This window comes from Meleagris gallopavo, chromosome 30 (genome assembly GCF_905368555.1).
Source record: "Meleagris gallopavo chromosome 30, MGAL_WU_HG_1.1, whole genome shotgun sequence".
Lineage (NCBI taxonomy): Eukaryota > Metazoa > Chordata > Aves > Galliformes > Phasianidae > Meleagris > Meleagris gallopavo.
The window spans coordinates 4,860,213-4,878,679 of record NC_139433.1 but is presented as its reverse complement, the minus strand read 5'-3'; the positions used below and the strand labels follow the sequence as shown (position 1 = coordinate 4,878,679).

Sequence of the window (18,467 nt, the reverse complement as noted above, 5' to 3'; positions counted from 1 at the left end):
ACAAGATTCTCAGCATCCCTTCAACTTTCAGGGGGTTAACTTTCATTAGATTTCCACACTACTAAAACCCTAATGTAAAAGACAGGTTTTTTTCCTACTCAAATGCAGCTAAAATAAATGGAAAAAAATATAGGTATTTAAGATGTTGCATAATTTCACAGCTTTGGTTTTCAAAAATGTTGTTTAGTTGCCCTCTTTAAGTTTATTTTAAGGTTAGTGTTAACACTTAAGCATTTCAGTTTCAGGTCCTTAGTTTCTACTGAAAACGAAACATAATTCTACTTTTTAGTCTATATTGTGTTGAGAAGAATTGATGGGTGGGAAAAATTCAGGAAATACGTATATTTAAGTGGAATCTGTTGCAATTGACTCCCTTAGTAGTATATTGTTTCTTATAATTTGGATTTTAAAAAACAGTTTGTTCTTCCATATAAGTTTCAATTGTACTGTTCTGAGTTTTTGTTTATTTAACATCGTTAGGATAATTCAATTGCAAATTAGATGCTTTGTAACTTAGGCTTGCAGATCTCAAAACAGAGCTCCACTAGCAAAATTACTGTGCTATAAGATGAGATGGTGTGTGGCTGTAGATGATATTTGCCTTGGTTGTGTGTGTTTTTTTTTTTTTGTTTTTTTTTTAAGTGTTAGTAGAACGGTGCTTCATTTCTTGTACAGATTTGTGTGTATTGGTGCTCTGAAATCCTAGAGTAAAAATCTAGTATGTGATTTGGTAAAGTAACTGTTTTACAGATAAAGAACCAGGATGCAAGAAAAGCGGTGTTGAAAGAACAGCATAAGGATCTTTTATTTTGTGAATTCGCATCCCTTCCCAGTAAGTGTACGAAGTCTGTAGTTTGCATGGCTTAATTGAGCATGAATTAAAAAATGGCTGATACTTCATCCTGGTAGAGGCCTGTGATGCTGTATCTGCTGCCAGTTGGGGAAGAGTTCTGTGTGATGGTGACTGCGGGAGGCGCTCATCCCAGCCTGTAGCATCTCAGATGGGCAAAAGTGCAGTTTGGATGGGCTCCTTCCAGTGGCTAAACTTCACTGTGTGGCACTGGTGGATGCGTGGGAAAGTGGAATTGTTGGTAAAGCACAAGGGTGTGAGGAATAAACTAACTGGGAAGAGGTACGGTGTGAGTAGTTATGGTTAAGTGCTTTCTGGAAGTCTAGCTTATGTGGGATGGGGAACCTAACGCCTGTGATGGGCTCCTGCTGGTCTCACTGCATCCTTTCCCTTCCCCAGGTTTGAGCCCTCTGGGGTTCTGCCTTTCAGCTTAGGTGAGAGGTGTGGAGCGTAGCCACGGCTGTTTTCAAGCACCTCCTTTGTGGCCCAACGGGCGTGCGCAGGTGAGTGCCCAGAGCCTTTTATGGCAAGGTGGCTACCTTGAAATGCAATGTATGCTATTTTTAACACCTCTACTACAGCGGTATTACTACTGACGATTTCTTCTGATGGGCACCACAGGGAGGAGCTTGAAAGGAGAGCGCACAAGGGCCTCAGCTGTACCTCACGGTGAGACCACCCCCGAGAGTACAGTGCCCGGGGCAGAGGACCCCTCACGGCCCGCTTCGGGCCTGAGGCAGCGCGGCCCGCCGGGGGGGGGGGGGGGGGGGAGGGGAGCGGGAGGGCGGCCCCTCCCCGTCCTCCATTGGCGCAGGTCGACCGCAGCGCCCCCCCTCTCCGCGCGCTGCTGTGCGGCTCCTCACGTACTCGCCGCCCCTCGCCCCCGCCGGAGCGCAGGCCAGCGACGTACTGACCGGCAGCCCGTTCCGCCTATTGACGGCTGCCGTAGCCCTCTTTCGCCCAATAGCAGCTGAGGGTCTTCCCGTTGCTGCTTCCTATTGGCGGGAAGCCGCTGAGTGACGGGAAAGCCACGGGCTGATCAGCCTGCTGGCGGGCGGGCCGTCCGTCGGAGCTGTCCTCCAATCGCTGCTCACGTTCCCCTTGTTGTTCGCTGTCCGGTAACTCCACGGGCCGTAGGCGCCGTCGTTCACCGGCGCCTCGCCCAATCGGGGTGAAGGTGGAGCCGGCTTCAGCCAATGCGCGTGGCGAGGAGGCGGGCGGCAGGTGCTGGCCCAGAGCAAAGCGCTCTTTTGCCGCCCCCCTTCCGCTCTGCCCGTCGCCGGGCCGCTCGGGCTCTGCGCTGACGGCAGCTGGGGGCCGCCGCCTTCGAGGGGACCGCCCGCGGCTCAGGTACCGCCGCCCGCCGCGCGGGGCCTTCTTCTGCCGCCGCCGCCGCCTACGGCTCCGCCCCCGGGCCCGCGGCGCTCGGAGCCCCCTGCGCCTCAGCGCTGCCCCTCGGGGCGCCGCGCTCCGGCCCTCTGCCCTTCTCCTCCGTTCCCGGTCCCTTCCCCGCGTGCAGCCCCTCCCCTGCTCGTCGCGGGCCCAGCTCTGCCTTTCGCTTCCGGGCGGCGGCGTGCCGCGCCTCCTCGTCGTCGTCGTCCTCCTCCTCCTCCTCCTCCTCCTCTCGGCCCGGCCCCGCGGGATGCGGCCCTGGGCCTGGCCCACGCCTCCCGGCCCGCTGCTTTGTCCCCGCGGGGCTCAGGCCGCAGCCCGGCCCGGCGCTGCCGATGGCTGCGCGCCGCGATGGTGGGGCGGTGCGTGCGGAGCCCGGCGGGCAGCGGAGAGCTGCGGCGCGACGCCGCGTGTTTTATTTTTATCTTTCCAATAATTCATTTAACTTCTAGAGACTGTCAAATTCTGGGGCCGAAAGCGGGCTTTCCTCCCCTCTCGGTGTAAATACGCCCGTGTTGATGCGCGGCCATCCCCGCCGGCATCGCTGCGCTCCGTTCCTCCTCCCTCTCGCGCAGCGGCACGAAGCAGCGCCATGGGCCGCTCTGCTGCTGTCACACTGCTGACCTCCCCCGGCCCTTGGCTGCATGGCTGCCGTATGTTTAATTTTCTCTTTAAGAAATAGATAGAACCTGGGTGAGGTGTGAGGTTCTGTTCTTTTGTGATGTATGCAGTGAAAGGTGAAACCGTTCAGGAAATTATCTGAAGGTGGCACTGAGGTTTTCCTTCTATACTGCCTTTGGTTCTGTAAGATGGGACTGATGGCTGTGTTGGAGCTGGATATATTGTAGCAAAACTCCTTTAAACTGATTTGTTTTGCAGGGTTAAATTCCAGCTCAGGTCTACTTTTATGTATGCTCTCTAACTTCCCTACCTCTTTAGGAAAGCTGAGGTAGGGAATGGGTGCTTCTCAGGGATACCAAGTGTTCTTGCATTCCTGAGACCAAAAATACTGGGTTTTGGTGTGTGACCAGGTTCTTTTTGGCTGGGCAACATAAGTAACCCATTGTGTTACAGCAAGTTAGACCTTTCTATAGTTACTTTCCTTTAACCAGAAGAAGTGAGTTTTCAGGAACTCTGTCCCTTGGAAACCTAACAATGATTTCTTTTTTTTCTCTCTTCACACATAGTAAATCACTTCTTTCTTAGGGACATCTCTGTTTTTGAGGTTTATGCTTATTTCCTTGTATTTCTACTGTTCTGTTAGAAGCACTGCAATCACTGGGGCTCTTAGGATTAGAGTTTAAAACTTACAGTTATCTTTCAGCAATTACATGAAACGACTGCTGGAGTACGTGTGGGTAATTGGTTCTGTGACAGTAAGATCCTAGTTCTCCACTTCCCCTGTAATAAATAGAGAAGGTTGAGACAGGGAGACAGGGCTCTTACAGAGCCGGAAGAGATCTGTTATTTTCATCTTAGAAGTGGTGGGAGTTGCTCCTGTGCGCAGTGTATGTAGGTGGTACCGCTTGCTTCTTTGCTGCAGGGCAACTGTTTGTGGATGATACACTGAAACTTCCATTGCCAGGAATGTCTTGTCCAGTCCTCAGTAATGAGTTGTTAATTCTTCTTTTTAGTTCCCTGAAAGGAGATAGTTCACATAACCAACCTAGTGAGAGCAGCATGGGCATGGTCTTGTATGCCAGAAATTAGTTGCAGCAGATTAGAACATGCGGGTGAAATAAAAGAGCTTTTGTGCAGATCTGCTGTTCCAAGTTTGACATATGTTTAAGTATTAACTGTATTAAGTAGCATATATTTATACTTAAAGACTTCACATGTGTAAGAAGTTTCATCAGCTTTTGGTGAGAAGTTGATAACAAAAGACTCTTTCAGGGAAAATAGCACTTATTTGCTGTAGACAGCGCTGATTGTTGGTCTCAGGCAGACAATTACCCCAAACTGCTCCTTGGTGTTTGGAACTTGGCTACTGTTAGAGCAAAACGTACTGACAACTACTTCCAGTGATACAATTGGCCTTGCCATTTATAAGATGAAGCAGAAGGATTTGCTTTACAGATCTGCAGACAGTGGACTTTGTAAATTCTCAAATGTGGGCAACTTGGAGTTGGTTTTATGTAACAGGAATCAAGAAATTTTATATGGGTTGGGAAAACCAGTTTGTCCGGCCCCACTGGGTGAGCATGTTGGCTGTATATTTCTTTGTATGCTTATCAAGTGATGTATTTTTGTTTTCTTTCGGAGTGCCCAGCTCTAATACAATAAACAGTCTGTTGTCATTCAATAAGTATAGTTAATGTTCAGAATTTACATCTTGTTTTGATGAGCAGGAAAGTTCGTGCTTAGAAATAACAGCACTGACTTGTTGCTTACCTAGATATCGCATAACACATCGTGAAAATCTCTTTGCAGTTAGGCAAATTAAAAACTTTTAATTTCTTCCAGGCAACATAGAGAAGTACATACTAGAGATTTCTCATTCCTTCTGACTCACTTTATGATATTTTGTGCTGTTGAAATGGATGTGCAGGGCCTGTGACTGGCCGTGCACTGTGCTGTATGCAGTGTTACTTGCCATACAGCATCTGTTAACTTCAAAGATGGATGATGGTAGAATATGTCACTGCCAGCAAGGGATCTGTGGATTTGGATGCCGTCAGCATACTCCGTGACTGTGCAAGGCGCTGCTTGAAATGATTGTTTGTCATCTGTGTAGGAATCAAAGGTTGGTTTGTCGCTGATGGCACGCTGAAACCTCTGGCTATTGGAGAATATTGGCAATAGTGTTGTCATTGTATGGAGGTATTGTTTGGCAATATGAACATTGTGATGGTATTATCTGTATGAAGTCATTGTGGCATGAGGGTTATTTTTTCCCTTTTCTATGTTTTTCAGTAAATAGATCACTACTTAGCAATATTTTTAGCTTTCTTTTGGACTGAGTATGTCCTTGTCATAGGTTATGGGTATAGTCACTAACTACCATGGCTTAATTATTAAAGTATTTCTGTTTCATTCAGCGAACTGTTTTCTTTCATACCTTAAGAGTTCCTCCATTACATTCTTACTGAATGGCTGCTGGCACAGGAGAATGGATTTGTGCTACTTGTGCATTACTTTCTGTTATTTTGTATAAGATCTTTAGTCTTTGTATGCCTCAACCAGGGCAGAAATGGCTTGCAGTCTTCATTTACTTTTTCATGCTTAGCTTCCTTTCTGTTTCAAAAGAATTTCTTGAAATGCATAAGATTGTTCGGTTGTTTCCTAAGCCATTTGGCAAAAATACTGTATTTGAAATCCAGCCTGAGAAGAGGACGTTGGAAGTTGGGGTGTTCAGGTGCTTTCCTGAGGAATTCTGATGTTCCTTTACAGTTTCTGATGAGTGTTCAGAGCAGTGGGGAAGGTTTTGGTGGACCTCTGTGGTTTGCTGTTGTGGATAAGCGGTTTATGTGATTGAAGTTTGCCACATTTGTTTCCAGTTCTGTGTTGGCAAAACGAGCAGTGCTGCTTTGGCTATGGTGTGAGTTAAGGTTTGGATTTGCAGCTTTGAGAGGGGAGAACTGAGCTTGAGCTAGGACAGATTGAATTGTCGAACACTGCCTTAAAGTACCTTTTTTTCTTCCCAGCTCTGCTCAAATTTAGGTTCTAAACTTTCACTCCTTTGAGTCACAATTTCAAAATAGATGTGAAGTGTGTGCTTGGAGTCTATTTCTTTTTTTCCCTTCTCTGTGTGAAAATGACCATGTAAAGTTACTTACAGTGCAGCTGAGGATGGGTGTTCTTGTTGAAGTGCTGCTGCTCAGCTGCTTTCCTACTCTGCCTTCTGCTCCATCTCTTCCTGGAGATCAGTTCCTGGTGGTGCAGCTGCTCCTAAGCTCAGAATCTGGGTCAGTGTGTCACACTCACTCCATGCTGAACCTATTAGCACCTTGTGCCAAAAAAAAAAAGCAACCAAGTTTTTGATTGTATGTTGGCAAAATAGAAACATATTAATTAGAGCAGTATTCTAAGCAGCTAATTTGTTGAAATTCTGCCTTACCCAGAGAAGACATTGAGCAAGCTGCTGAGATATATATATATGTGTGTGTGTGTGTGTTTTTTATTTTTTTCCCCCCTCAATATCTGGAACTTTTCCTGCCTTGTTTTGGAGTGTTTATCTTAGATGGTTTCCTACAAGGCTGCATAATTCCCTGCTCTTACATAGTGTACTGAGTTGTAGAACTTCTCAGCTGGTAACAGCAGATTTACTGGTACTACAAGTGTACCAAAGTTTGTTGTCTGCACTGATTAGGTTGAGAATCAGTAGGTTCAGCGTTCTGTAATAAAAGAGCAATTTGGCTGCAGAACTCCAGTCACCCTCAGTTTGTTTTGGGGCATGTACAAACTCCAGCTTATGCAGGTGATAACAGCTCTGCTGTTTGGGAATAGGGACTGTGTTCTAGGAGGGGAACTTGTTATAACTGTGCCTTCTGAAGAAGTTTTATCACTTAAGTTTTTTTTCTTAAGTGGTTCAGAGGATTGAAATGCTTTTTTTGTCTCCTGATGGGACTGTGGCTCAGTGAGGTGGCTTTGCCTTGCTGCCGTAGGAGTCCTACCCTTGTCACTGCGCTGCGTCAACTCCCCCTCATCGCGTTCTGTGGTACCACGGCATTTGGCAGAGGAGAAGAACAAATGGCCACTGATGGGGGCTTGGTGGCTATCCAGGTTGGTACTGCTGCGAAACTTCCTCTCTCTTCTAGCCATGCCCAGCCACCTTGTTTGTTCAGCTTAATTTTGATGGTTGTGGTTCTTTTTCCTGCGGCAGGGTGTGATGCTGCTGCCAGAGCATTGCCCGTTGCAGCACGTGTTTTGTGCTCTCTGTTGGCACTCAGTTCTTTATTTATTTATTTATTTCCCCCTTTTTTCTGTTCCTGACTGTGGGTAACACTGCAAATACTGAAAGGCATCCATGAAGCAGATGGCATTGGCGCAGGTTCTGCTCAGGAAGGAGCTTGGGTTTTTCTCTCTGGGCCAGACACACCGGCCCGGCTGCGCCAGTGCCTGTGGCACTTCTGCTCCTGCTTTAAAAATAGCAGAAGTGTTTTCAGTGCGACTGCATTTGAACACAGATTTGGGGATGGCATCTCTACATGTCCCACGTCTCCAGTGCTCACTTTTCTTCTGTATTTCCTTGTGGACAGTGCTTTCTTCAATAACGCACAATTAATTATGGCTGCCCTGAGCTGGGTGCCAGTTGACCAAGAGGCCTTCCATCAGGGATAGGAGGTGCTGGTTCCTATTTTTATGTTTCTGTAAAACACTTGTGTACTAAATTGCTTGTGCACAAATGCATTAGATGTTTCTTTTTCTAAAATATAGACCACAAAGTGTAGCAAAATCCTTTCTGTATGGCAGGATTGGGAATTTCTTCAGGCAGGGCTGCACTGAAGATGGAAGTGATTGGTAGAGCTTGCCCCTCTACTCTGTGCTGGTGAGGCCTCACCTGGAGTACTGCATCCAGATATGGAGTTCTCACTACAGGAAAGATGTGGAGCTGTTAGAGCGTGTCCAGAAGAGGGCCACAAAAATGATCCATGGAATGGAACACCTGTCCTTGAGGTCAGGCTGAGAGCTGGAGTTGTTCAGTCTGGAGAAGAGAAGGCTCTGAGGTGACCTGATAGTGGCTTTTCAGTATCTAAAGGGGAGCTACAGGAAAGAATAGGACTGACTCTTTAACAGGGTCTGTGGTGATAGAAGAAGGGGAAATAGCTTCAAGCTCAAGGAGTGTAGATTCAGCTTAGATATAAGGAAAAAAAGTCTTACACAGCGAGGGTGGTGAGGTGCTAGAATGGATTGCCTAGTGGTGTGGATGGTACCCCATCCCTGGAGGCTTTCAAGGTGAGGCTGGGTCAGGCCCTGGGCAACCTGATGGAGCTGTGGTGTTCCTGTTCATTGCAGGGGAGTTGGACTAGGTGGCCTTCAGAATTCCCTTCCAACTCTAAGGATTCTATGATTCAAGGGAACAGAGGACTGTGATTTCTGCTAGAAATGTGGTTGTTCCTGGCTCTTGAGGTGAGGAGTGAAGGGTTTTGCCTAGAAAGGTTTTGATTCCAACCCCTGCAGAACTGTAGTGGTCAGGAAGGGGACTCTGGAGCCCCTCAAAGCAGTTCCCTACAGCAGCTGCACAGAAGAGCACCCAGGGCGATCAGAACATCTCCAGGAAGGAGACCCCACCTCCCTGTGCCACCCTCACAGCACAGAAGTTCTTCCTCACGCCCACATGGAACTCCCCGGGCTCCAGTCTGTGCGCGGTGCCCCTCGTCCCGGCGCTGAGCAGCACAGAGCAGAGCCCGGCCCCATCCTCCTGACCCCCGCCCTTCACATATTGATCAGCACTGATCGGATCCCTCCCACCTTCCCTTCCCCGGGTGAACAGCCCCAGGGCTCTCAGCCCGTCCCCATCAGGAGGTGCTTCAGGCCCCCACCGTCTCTGCAGCCGTTCCCTGTCTGCCTGGATCTGGGCAGCCCAGCGCTGGGTCCGTGCTCCAGCTGCCCTTCCCCGGAGCAGAGGGGAGGAGAAGCTCCCTGCCTGCTGGCTCCCTCTGTGCAATGTGCTACAGGGAGCCATTGGCTGCCTTGGCCACAAGGCACGCTGCTGGCTCATGATCGCCCCATTGCCTACCAAGACAAATGGGTTCATTTGGCTCTGAAAGGAAAAGTGTTTTACCCCATTAGAATCGTAAAGGAAACCTTAGTGTCTCTGGAGAGCTGGGTGCTGTGTCTGTGCTGTTTTTGGTAATTGCGGGATGAGCTCTGGAGAAATAGATGTGTTCCCTGCTCACTGATTTAAAGCCACGATATGGCAGCCCGTCTCTCTTTTTGCTAACACAAAGAGTACTTTTAGTAGGATCTGGAATACTTTTTCATTAGGTCGAAGTCGATTTAAATTCAACCCCACTTGTGATGCTGGCAGTTGATTTTGAGTGTGGCTGCTCCTGGGGAAAGCCCCGCCGTGCCCCCCTGCTGCGCTGGATCCACTCCGACTGGAGCTGCTGCAACTGAACTGCCACTGAAACTTACTGTTTGCATTCTAAGTTTCTAGGATAGCCCTATGAAAACCTGTTTTCAGAATGGTGATTTCATCCTGAGTTGCTTCGGGTTCTTTTTTTCAATTTTGAAGTAATTGAACAATTTGGCTTTTCATATTGAAAGGCACTTTGAAGTTACACTTTTTTTTTTTTAATGAATTGCCTGGCACTTAATTTTCTTTGTGTAAATGCAAACAACGTGTAATGACATCACATTTTAAAAAAGATCCTGTTGTAATGTTTTATGTAGCCTAGCATGGGGAAAAAAAAACAACAGAGGAAATAGTGGATAATACATTTTCCAGAGCTTGTGAGTTATTTTTTTTATTTTTGTTGAATCTAAATATAGAAGTGTTCAGATGGGAAGCTTTGAGGGACAGCTAGTTCCATGCGTGCACTGACATATGCTGAAGGTAGGGAGGAGTTTGTTGTTCTTGTCTGCTGTTCTGGTGAGGCACAGTTTCAGATGATGAATGGAAGGGGTCAGCGTTAAGTCTATGAGATATATTTAGGCAGTAGTTGAACTCTCAAGTGATACTGGTGTTCCTGTCGTATTCCTAACGCAGTCATTTCCTCTGGTCTGCTCAAGTGTAGGTTTGGTTACACAATTATAAATACACTCACATTAGTGTGGCATTCTCCTGTATGGAAGTGAGAAGTCAGCACTGTGATGGCAGCTGTTTTAGAAATGAGTTCTGTCACATATTGCAGCTTTGAATGCCTAGACAGAAAACAGTAGTGAAATGCGAGAAAACCTTGTGAAGTTTGCTGATACTTCACTCTTCTTAGATCCCTGCAAACAAATAGACATATTGGGTTTTTGATCAGAAATCCTTCATATGCATGTTAGAGTTTTCTGCTTATAAATACTTACTTGGAGAGTGGGAGGAGAGAGAAATCCCAAATATTGCTACCTTTCTATGAAATTCATTAAAGCATGTAGAAAGAAAATAATGATTAATTATTCTTTTTTTTTCCTCCTGTTTTGTTTTCACTGCTTAGGTACTGCCATCCTCCTGAAAATATGGGGTCTGAAAACCCAAGTCCACAGAACCCTGGCTGTAAGATTATGACCTTTCGTCCCACTCTTGAGGAGTTTCGGGACTTTGGGAAATACGTTGCTTACATTGAATCACAAGGAGCTCACCGAGCAGGGCTTGCCAAGGTGAGTTCACCCAGTTCTGGGAGTTAAAAGCTTTCTGAAGAATGCCTTCCTGAGGCTCTTTTGCCAAGGCACCTGAGCAGTGGTGTCACTCAGACGTAGTGTTCTTTTGTGTAGTCAAGTTTTTTAAAGTTGTATTTCCAATCTCTGCATTTTGATTTATCAATAAAATAGAGGCAAAGATGTTATGGGCTTTTCACAAGAGTGGAATAAGTGTTTAGTTAAAGTATGTATATTTCTGACCCCCATTGGGGAAACAAAAACATTCTCAGAGATGGGTTAAGGGTACTGCTGTGTCCCAAGTCTATTGCTGAAAATACCGACGATGGTGGCCAAGGTCCTCAAGGAGCTGTGAGGTTTTTAGCTTCCTCAGATTGTTGGGTAAAAGATAGGTTTTTTTTGTTTTTTTGTTTTTTTTCAGGTCTGCTTAGGAGTGGATAGGGAAGGGGGTCTGAAGTCACATCTATATGTATAGGTGCAGACTTCTCACTATTAGCTTTTTTTATGCCCTAAGCAACTACCTTGTGCTAACTTGAATCTAGACCTGTAAATGTGTCACGTAGGTGTGTGTTCCCCAAAAGCGCCTGAAAACCTTGCAGCAAGCTCTGAAACCTCTTTCCAGCCTTCCTTCCTATCCATGTCTTTACATTGAAGCCGATGAAACGTTATGAGAACACTTCATGTGATACTTTAAAATCTCAGTACGTGACATATGAAGCATATGACATGCTGCTTGGGAAAGAAAAACAGCTAACTGTCTAGAAGGATTGTTTCTGTGGTAGTGTCATGTTGCTCCATAGCTGAGAGAGCATTTGTTCTGACAAAGTAGTTGTTAAACGTGGTATTTAGCAGAATGTAATAAAGCACAACAGAGAAGTAAAGCTTTTAGGTGTGAAATAATAGTGATTTCTTTTAAAAAAGGTCAATTACTGTTTTTATTTCAGTCATAAGTAGAGCAAAGTATTGATAAAAGGCTGTCTGTGAAATGTTTCCTTGTCCACTCAAGTGTACTGGCAATTATGTTTCGTGGATTGGCTGAGGTATTTTAATAAAAGTTGTTGGTGTTATAGAGAAATGACTTCCCGTAGGAGTAAATCTCAGCATTTCAAGTTAATTTCTGTGTTGAATTTATTGCAGCTACCAATTAGAGCCATGTTATAGCAGTAAAGCTCATCATATCCTAAAGGAGCCATGGCTTCAAAAATCACTGACTTCACATTCCCATAATGTTTTGGGTGGGTTTTTTGTGTTTTTGTTTTTGGTAAATTCTTCCACCAAATTAGACTGTAGATTTTATTTTTTATTTTAATATATATATATTTTCATGTCTATATAATATATAATATAATCTATATTATATATATTCATTTCACTTGCACACTGGATGTTCACAGATGTGTCTCTGTAATCCAGAAACACCCACAGGAATAATGGAACAGGATCTAGTAGAAGGTATCCCTGCACATGACATGCTTTGGGACTGGTGGTCTTTCAGGTTCCCTTCCAATCCAAACCTTGCCATGATTCTATGATATAATTTGTGATTGTGAGCCTTCCTAGTTTAAAAAACAAACAAAGCAAAAACAACATCCTCCCCCTTTAATGTTTCTGGTCTTCTAGATGGAGTAGTAATGTAGACTGATGTGGAAGAATTTGTTGGTTATTTGAGATGCTGCTGTTATCAGGTAACATATAGCAGCGGGATGAAATACCTTCTGTTTAAACTTGTTTAACTCAGTGGGAATTGTTTGCCTTTTTTGAAGATCTTGGTGTTTTTATTTCCAGGTGATTCCTCCCAAGGAGTGGAAGCCCCGAAAAACCTATGATGACATAGATGATATGGTTATCCCAGCTCCCATTCAGCAGGTGGTTACTGGCCAGTCAGGATTATTCACCCAGTACAATATACAGAAGAAACCCATGACTGTGGGAGAGTACCGGCGTCTGGCTAATAGTGAGAAGTATGTCAGTGTTAAGTGTGCTTACATTGTGAGAGGAAGAGTAGTGCAGTAAGTCTGTCCTTCTGACAATAAGCTGGAAAGAAAATACAACCAGCCATGTTAAATAGGAAGCATTTTGAAGGAAACAACGTTTTCTTGATAATTGACCTCCAGAATTTCAAACCAGTAGATAACTTCATGGCTTTTGGTGTGCATCTTTGATCCTTTTCTCAAAGTTGGTATAGAAAGATTCTTTGAAGTCAGCATCTGACTAAGGCTATGCCTGAAAACAATGGCTTAAGACTCCAAGGAGAGCTCCCAGTCTGTTAATTGTTATTCTGGAAAATATGTTTCAGTGCTCAGGTACAAACATGAGTGTCTGAATGTCTTCTGAAGAGCCTGGGAATGTTGCAAACCACTTCAGTTAACTGGGACAAGCTGACCGATACAAGCTGCGGTTGCATCATTCTTCTAGAGTCATTTTCCCAGAGTCTGGAATATTTCAAGTTTTAACTCAAGCGTTACTGACAACATGCAGTCAACTTTGAAATATTTGAAATATTGCTAACACAGCCTATAAGAGTGCTTTACCTGTGTTCAGCAAACTAATAACTTCATCTCATGCGTTGCTAGGATGAGGATTTGATGCTTCACATAAGTGCTCATCCTGTTTGTCAGTATGCACTAAGAGGTTTTGTAGAAAGATTTAAAAGGCAGTAAATGTGATGAATTTGAATGGAATTAAAAATGTAATACATCTTCAGCAACCTCTTGAGTGTGTCTGCTTTGAATGTTAACTTATCTTCATGGGCAATAGGAGATGAAGAGAGAAGAGGTTTAAAAGCATAGGTTGCAGGACTGGAAACAAAAACGCTTGTGTTTTGTGCTTTGCTGTACATGCATTGCAACATAATTTTAATCCGATTTATTTTTTTCTTTGCCTTTTTTTTCTTACTGAATTTTTTACACTTTCATACAATGTAAGTGTAAATCAGTAAATTAGATAATTTGCTGATTATTTGTACATTGCCTTGAGATAATGAAGTGGAAGATACGATAAAAGCATGTACAATTTTACTGATTGCTGTATATAATCTGCTGCCTAAACTATAGTTTCTTCTGATGCTGACTAGTAGGAGTGTTAGCAGGTGTCCACAGTGCTGAGAAATGCACTCTTCTTGTCAGCCATTTGTCTGTCTGCAGTGAGAGTGCTGTAGGGCTTCTTGCAGCCTTACCTCTTCTGTGTTCTTCTCAGATATTGTACACCACGCCATCAAGATTTTGAAGACTTGGAGCGCAAGTACTGGAAGAATCTCACTTTTGTCTCACCAATTTATGGGGCTGATATCAGTGGCTCTCTGTATGACACAGTAAGTGAGACTCCTCATTAATGCTTTTGCTGAACCTATTAGGGAACAGTGATTTAGAATTTGCTTCGAAGGCACTCTGCACTTCTTTTCATCTCCATTTACAGCTGCTACCTTTCTTCAGTTCTTTCTCTCCTGCCTGTTTTTTTTGTTTTGTTTGTTTTGTTTTGTTTTTAGTTTGATATAGAAAGTTTAAAGATCAAGCAGTTTGTTTCGCTTTCTAGCAGTTACTCCAGAAAGCAGCATGGAGCTGGGATTGCTTGCATACATATTAGCTACTTACCTGCATGTTAAGCACACCAGAGAAGGGATATGAAAGGAGGTGGTTTGCTTTTGGAGATAGTAATACTCTGTAGACAATTGCAAGGTTAAAGACTTTTATCAGTTTTTTTTCTATTCTTTATTGAAGTAGAGAAAGCCAATAGCCAGTTTTAGAACACTTCCTATTATTGCTTTTTTTTTTTTTCTTTCTGATAAATACTGGTAATTACTAAACCAGCTTCCCTATTCTTTATCTGAAGCACTGAGCTCATGTAGAGGCCTCTGCCCCATAGGCCACATTTCAGTCTAGTGGTTCTGATCTGCTTATACATACTCATCAGGTGAAGAACATCGGAATGGAATGTCACTGAGAGAAGCATATTTTACCCTTAGTTTATCTCATATTTATTAATAGATCAGTTAATGAATGGTAGAGTACCACAGAGTTAAAGTGCCTCTTCAGAGAACACAGTTAGTGAGAAGCTAGTAATCAACCCCTTTACCAAAAGTAATAGTAATGCATCCTTTTCGTGATTATTGATGAAAGTTAATGGTAAAGCTTCTGGAAAAAGGTAGAATTAAATTAATGCAAATAAATGGACCTTCAGAATAGCACTAGGATATCCACATGGTAAGGCACCAAAAGGAAGCTGTAGGCTGTTGCTGTGCTGTACCAAGTCCTGATGTGCTCTAGTACAAAACATTTACTTTGAATTATAGGATGTGGAAGAATGGAATATTGGCAATCTGAACACCCTGTTAGACATGGTGGAACATGAGTGTGGTATTATTATAGAAGGTGTAAACACTCCCTACCTCTATTTTGGGATGTGGAAGACAACGTTTGCTTGGCATACAGAAGACATGGATCTCTACAGTATCAACTACTTGCATTTTGGAGAGCCAAAATCCTGGTAAGTGATATCCTGATAGGCAGTAGCTGCATACCATTGCCTTGTTGTACTTAGAGACCATGTAAAGTCCTTTTTTTCACACCTAATTCCATCAGGCCTACCAAATCTCTCACTCATTTCCCCCCCCCCCCCCCCCCCCCCCCCCCTTCTCTACATTTGAAAACAATTTTACTTTCTTTCTGGCTGATTTGCTTGGCAACCTAACAGCAGAATTAGGAAGGCTTGTTGACATTATGATTAAAAACAGATTTTAACATTTGACACATTTTTGGAAGCTAATGCACAGGAGAGCAAATGATGATAGGAATATGTGGATGCTTTTGAAATAATTCAGTAGTGTTGTTCTTGCGTTGTTTTGTTGGTAGGGGATTTCAGTTACTTTAAAAGTTCCATTTTTTTTAAGTTTATAAATATACTTTCAGCACCAGAGACAAGGTAGGTCGAAGTATTTTGTGGTCAATTCTTAGAATGATGATAAGCATTTTTCAACACTGCTGATACATAAACTGGTTGGAAATAACTTTCCATAAAAGCAATTAATAGATAAGGATGAAATTAAGAAGCAAGCAGATCTGGAGCAAGTTAGCAAGAACCAGTTTTTTTTTTTTTTTTTTCTAAAGCCTCTTGTTTAAAAATATAACCAGAGAGACTTAGTTAACACAGAAGAGCTTTGCTGAAGATCTTGATGTGACTAATAAATATTGACATTTAAGCTCTAATTTGCACACAAATGTCAGTGTGAAACTGCTGTCATTATGCTCTGGCGCTGGCAGACAAGATTCTCACAGCTCTCTGTAATATGAGTCCCCAGTGTCACTGTGTATCTCCAGGTTGTTAGTGCCTGCAGGCATATAAAAGCTACCAACAATGAAGATCCTGTGATAAATGGATATAATGTTCTTCTACAGTCTTGAAAAAGGGTGGAAAAAGGGGCTGGACTTGAAGCATTCAGCTATAAATGTGCCCTTTAAAAATCTTTTCCAACATGTCAGAAAATTTGTTTTGCCAGCATTTGTGATTCTTAGTCTCCTTTGTTCAGGCAGTTAGATGTACAAGGATTTTGCAGAATCACTTATGTTACCTCTGTTAAGCAAGTTGGATGTCAAGAAACTTGGATTTTGAATGAAATGGAGCATGCTTTCATCTTAGATTTTCAATTTTTTAGTACATCTTTCAGAAGCAGTTAGATCAGAGTTTGATACTCATCTCCAGTAGGTGGTGCCACGAGCACACAAGAACCACTTTTCTTTGCCCAGGCACTGCAGTGACCATCAGCAAGGTGCACCACTTTGCAGTGTCTGTTTCAGCACTCAAGAGTTAACTGCTCTGAGAGTTGTACAAGCAGCTGGCCTGAGGTTTGCATGAGTATGGTGTGGTCATATCTGCCTCTAGCCACTCCTTCCATGCCTGTGTGTTATGAGATCTGCCTGGCCTGTCTTCTGCTCACTTTTTGTTCGATCCTGCAATAGAGGGTTCTCTCTTTCAAGAAGCAGAAATAAGAACAGGTTACTTTGAAAAGAAAAGCTCTCTCCAACATGAAACTAATGCCTTTACAGCTTAGTAAACAGCTTAGTAACAAATAAACGCTCACACTTTGAGCAAAATTTAGAAAACAGATACTCAGTGTATATTTCATTTAGCATTTGTGGCCTGAACTAAAACTGTATAAAACTTAGGAACTTCACGTCATAGAATTGAATTCCTCAGATTAGAAAAGACCTTAAAGATCATCAAGTCCAACTGCAACCTAACCATATTACCTTAACTCTCACAGCCCACTGCTAAATCATGTCCCTAAGCACCACATCCAAATGGTTTTTAAACACATTCAGGGATTATGACTCAACCACCTCCCTGGGCAGCCTATTCCAGTGCTTAACAACCCTTTCTGTGTTCTATGTCATTATTGTTGGTGTTTGTTTTGAGTAATGTGAACAACATTTGGGTGCCAACATATTGTGTCTATCATAAGGATGATAAACTTACTATATGAAGCTGTTCTAAACAGTGGCTTTTCCTTATGTTCTTATGTATGTTCATTTTCTTTCTTGTGGAAAATACAGATTGCATGACAGAAAAACAAAGAAACCCTTCAAAAAGGAAATCCCCAAACACCTGCGTGTAGCATGGTGTATATGAAGAGAGTAAGAATAAGAAAGAACTAAAAACTGTAGATGGAAAATTGTGTCTGACAAATACCAGATCTTAAAAGTTCTCAGTAGCTTTTATTTCTATCTAATCCTGTTAAGGAATTTGGGGACACGCTAGGGGAACACCTGATTGTTCCTCTAAGAAGATTTTCAGCTGTTGAAGAATTCAGCTGCAAATACTTACAAATGGAGAAGATAGATCGTACAGTCTACTTGAAAGGAGCTCAGGTCTTTCTGGTTAGAAGTCAAAGCAAGAATATGCTCTGAACCTGGTTTAGGAGAATAATAAAAAGGAAAAGATATTTTTACCATGCTTGAAAGGGAATGAGGGGGACCTAAGCAGTTGTTCTGTAGTTGTATAGGTCTTTTTCTGGTAACTTACTGTGTAAACCTTATGCAGTAGGGAAGAAATGAGGATTTTGAGGTTTGACCATGTTTCCTGTTCAAGTGAGCTTCTTATCTATGTAACTGCGTAATGCAAAAATAGATGTATTGTGGCAGGATGCCACTGCTGGTTTGGAAGGCCTTTATCTTGTTCCCTTAAGCGTGAGGCAAGAGTATGCCACTTGCCCAAGTCATTTCTTTCTTCTTCTTCACCCTGACTATTTCTGTTAATAAGTTCTTAAGCTTTTCTGTGAAGAAGTGTTGGTTTCTGAGGGGTAAATCTGAATACCTCTTTGAGCAGACATGTAACTTTGCATCCATGGAAGCAAATGCTGATTTTCTGGATATGATTGCAGTGATCCCAAAGGTCAGGTGGGGGAGCTCTTGGACTGCAGTGACTAAATGCCAGTGGTGCAGCCTGGCTTATCTCAGGGATGGTTGAAATGTTCGTGGGTTTTTTTTTTTTTTTTTTTTTTTTCCTGGCACTACTCGGTAGAAATCTTCCCAGCTTCCTTCATCTGTTTTATAGACTCTGATTCTGACAGTGATCATCTTAGAAACACCTCAGGGGATAGCAGAAGTGTGGAGAGTTATGGAGTCTACCCGTTTGGGGTTGAGCTCTATAATAAGAGACAGTTATTGTTTGGTTGTCAAAGATTTTTGCATATTGGTAGTATTTTACTCCCAAATTGCCTGTTGAAAGCATAACTCTTTCTTCATATCTCTTATAAATTATCTCAGGCTATTTTAATTCGAGCCGTGTAACCAAAACCCTACTTTGCCGAATAGTGAGCAGGAATGGTGAGAGGCCACCAGTGCTGTTTTGTTGTGTATTTCATTGTATAAGTGTAAGGTGAGAGAGGATTTGGGCCATTTGAAGGTGCTTCCCAGGCCTCATTCAAGTGAGCTTGGCAAGAATGATCACGTTTGTTTTCTATGGAAGAGGTCGAAGTGACTTATAG

The 18,467-nt window shown here is 43.3% G+C and overlaps 1 protein-coding gene across 4 annotated transcripts in view; it reads left to right on the top strand.

Moving 5' to 3' along the window:
- Positions 1 to 6,847: 6,847 nt before the first annotated feature.
- The window catches only part of KDM4B (lysine demethylase 4B), a 75,417-nt gene continuing 63,797 nt past the window's right edge, over positions 6,848 to 18,467 (top strand). For 2 of the 4 annotated variants that reach the window (XM_031557158.2, XM_031557155.2), the window contains exons 1-5: positions 6,849 to 6,964; positions 10,330 to 10,492; positions 12,275 to 12,450; positions 13,685 to 13,799; positions 14,778 to 14,971. In XM_031557158.2, the coding sequence (XP_031413018.2) occupies positions 6,942 to 6,964; positions 10,330 to 10,492; positions 12,275 to 12,450; positions 13,685 to 13,799; positions 14,778 to 14,971 (671 nt within the window). In that variant the 5' untranslated portion in view covers positions 6,849 to 6,941. Of the gene's footprint in view, positions 6,965 to 10,329; positions 10,493 to 12,274; positions 12,451 to 13,684; positions 13,800 to 14,777; positions 14,972 to 18,467 lie in introns of all 4 variants that reach the window. The other 2 variants (XM_031557159.2, XM_085211591.1) reach the window with 2 other exon arrangements.